At 40.4% G+C, this 1655-nt stretch overlaps 1 protein-coding gene across 1 annotated transcript in view; it reads left to right on the forward strand.

Moving 5' to 3' along the window:
• LOC106536985 (dipeptidyl peptidase 9) overlaps positions 1-1655 on the forward strand; it is a gene marked incomplete at its 3' end in the record, with an annotated part of 33153 nt that overhangs the window by 27663 nt on the left and 3835 nt on the right. Inside the window, 1 exon segment of the mRNA XM_014034350.1 lies at positions 1047-1192. Coding sequence (XP_013889804.1) covers positions 1047-1192 — 146 coding nt within the window.

The raw sequence follows: 1655 nt of genomic DNA on the forward strand, positions 1-1655 counted from the left end.
CTTTAAGCCTCATATTAACCAGATAGTGGTTTTATGCCTCACACTAACCAGCTGACAATCGGAAGCCATTCTATGGGATGGGGAACCTGCTAACCGTCACAGGCGGGACCTTCTGAAGCCATTGTATGGGACTGATAACGCCTAATAACGTCCATTTCATGGATGATAACATCCGAAGCGGGTGAACTTAAAGTAAATAGACGCATGCTCTATATGCCTGCCTTCCGTAACGTGACTACAGTTGGAAAAAGAGTGCATGAAACACTTAATTTGTCTTAAAATACAGACATTGTGACAAATAAGTAACTGTAACCTTACCTCAGCTTAGAAGGCAGAGGGTGTCGGTCTTTTCTGCTCATATTCAGCTATCGGAGCATGAAGCTAATGTTTACTCACAATGCTAATGCTACACTTACTCTCTGGTGCTCAAGAGGTAGAGGAGCCAAATGCTTGGCTCACTGCTGCCAACTAGTGGTCAGAGGCTGAACTACAACATAAAATGAATGGCTGGCAGGAAAGTTGACGTTTTAAACCTTAATAAAAATCGATACAGAGCTTTAGAATATCGATACAGTATCGGGAAATGAAATATCGTGATATTTCAGTATATCGATATTTTCTTACACCCGTACTTTTTAATTATAAAGGCAGCTGTGAGCACGRGAACGTAAAGCTGCTTGGAGATGGTCATCTATACTTTAGCTTTAAGATAAATACCTATAATTTTTTTTCTGGAGCTCCTCAGACAGCTCTCATCTTTGTTTTCTTTGCTCTATGTTCAGTGTGGTGCACACAACCATACCAAATTTAAAGCTTGGAACTTTACACTCTCCAGCTTTGAGCTCCTTGAATGAGAAGCAAAATGTCTCCACAGAGTAGAAGTCTAGTTGTTGGGTGTTTTTGTTGAGATTTGCAATGCCCTGGATACCAAACTACTTAGCCAAAACAACTTGTAAAACGTGTTGCATAAATTTTTTGTAATTTCAGGTCAAGGTGGAGTAAAAAAAAGCCTTTTAACGATGATCATGTGTTAACACTTCTTTCAGGTTGCCCTGGAGATTACAATCCACCAGAGATTTTTGACTTTCCTGGGAAGTCTGGCTTCCAGCTGTATGGGATGGTGTACAAGCCTCACAACCTGCAGCCTGGCTGGAAACACCCCACTGTTCTCTTTGTTTACGGAGGTCCACAGGTTTGTCAGTTGTGATCATGCATGCTGTTTTTCTGTGTTCCATATTACACTGGGAGAAGAGAAGAGGGTACACACAGTCAGTCTAAACCCCCACCCACTCCTCCAGACCCCTGGGGGGCTAGACCCTCATCATGGGAGGTATAGAACCTAATAAAACAGTTGCTTCTGGGAACTTTGTGTTTAGTACAAACAATACAAAGTAATACTCGCAGAAATGTGTGCAGGAAATGCGAGATCATGCAATAAATTCTGTAATAAATGTAGAAGTCAAGACAAACTAATTCATTCTGTGGTAGACGAGTAAACAGTTGAAAGTGCATCGATGTTTTGTTTGTGAAACTTTTGATTTCAAAATAAAATCCATGTGTATCGTGTTCAAGTTCAAATTCAGATTATTTATATAGCGCCAAGTCACAACATACGTTGTCTCAGGACACTGTACATAAAAAGAACAATGTAAAGA

Source organism: Austrofundulus limnaeus, unplaced genomic scaffold (genome assembly GCF_001266775.1).
Source record: "Austrofundulus limnaeus strain Quisiro unplaced genomic scaffold, Austrofundulus_limnaeus-1.0 Scaffold2066, whole genome shotgun sequence".
Taxonomy (NCBI): Eukaryota; Metazoa; Chordata; class Actinopteri; order Cyprinodontiformes; family Rivulidae; genus Austrofundulus; species Austrofundulus limnaeus.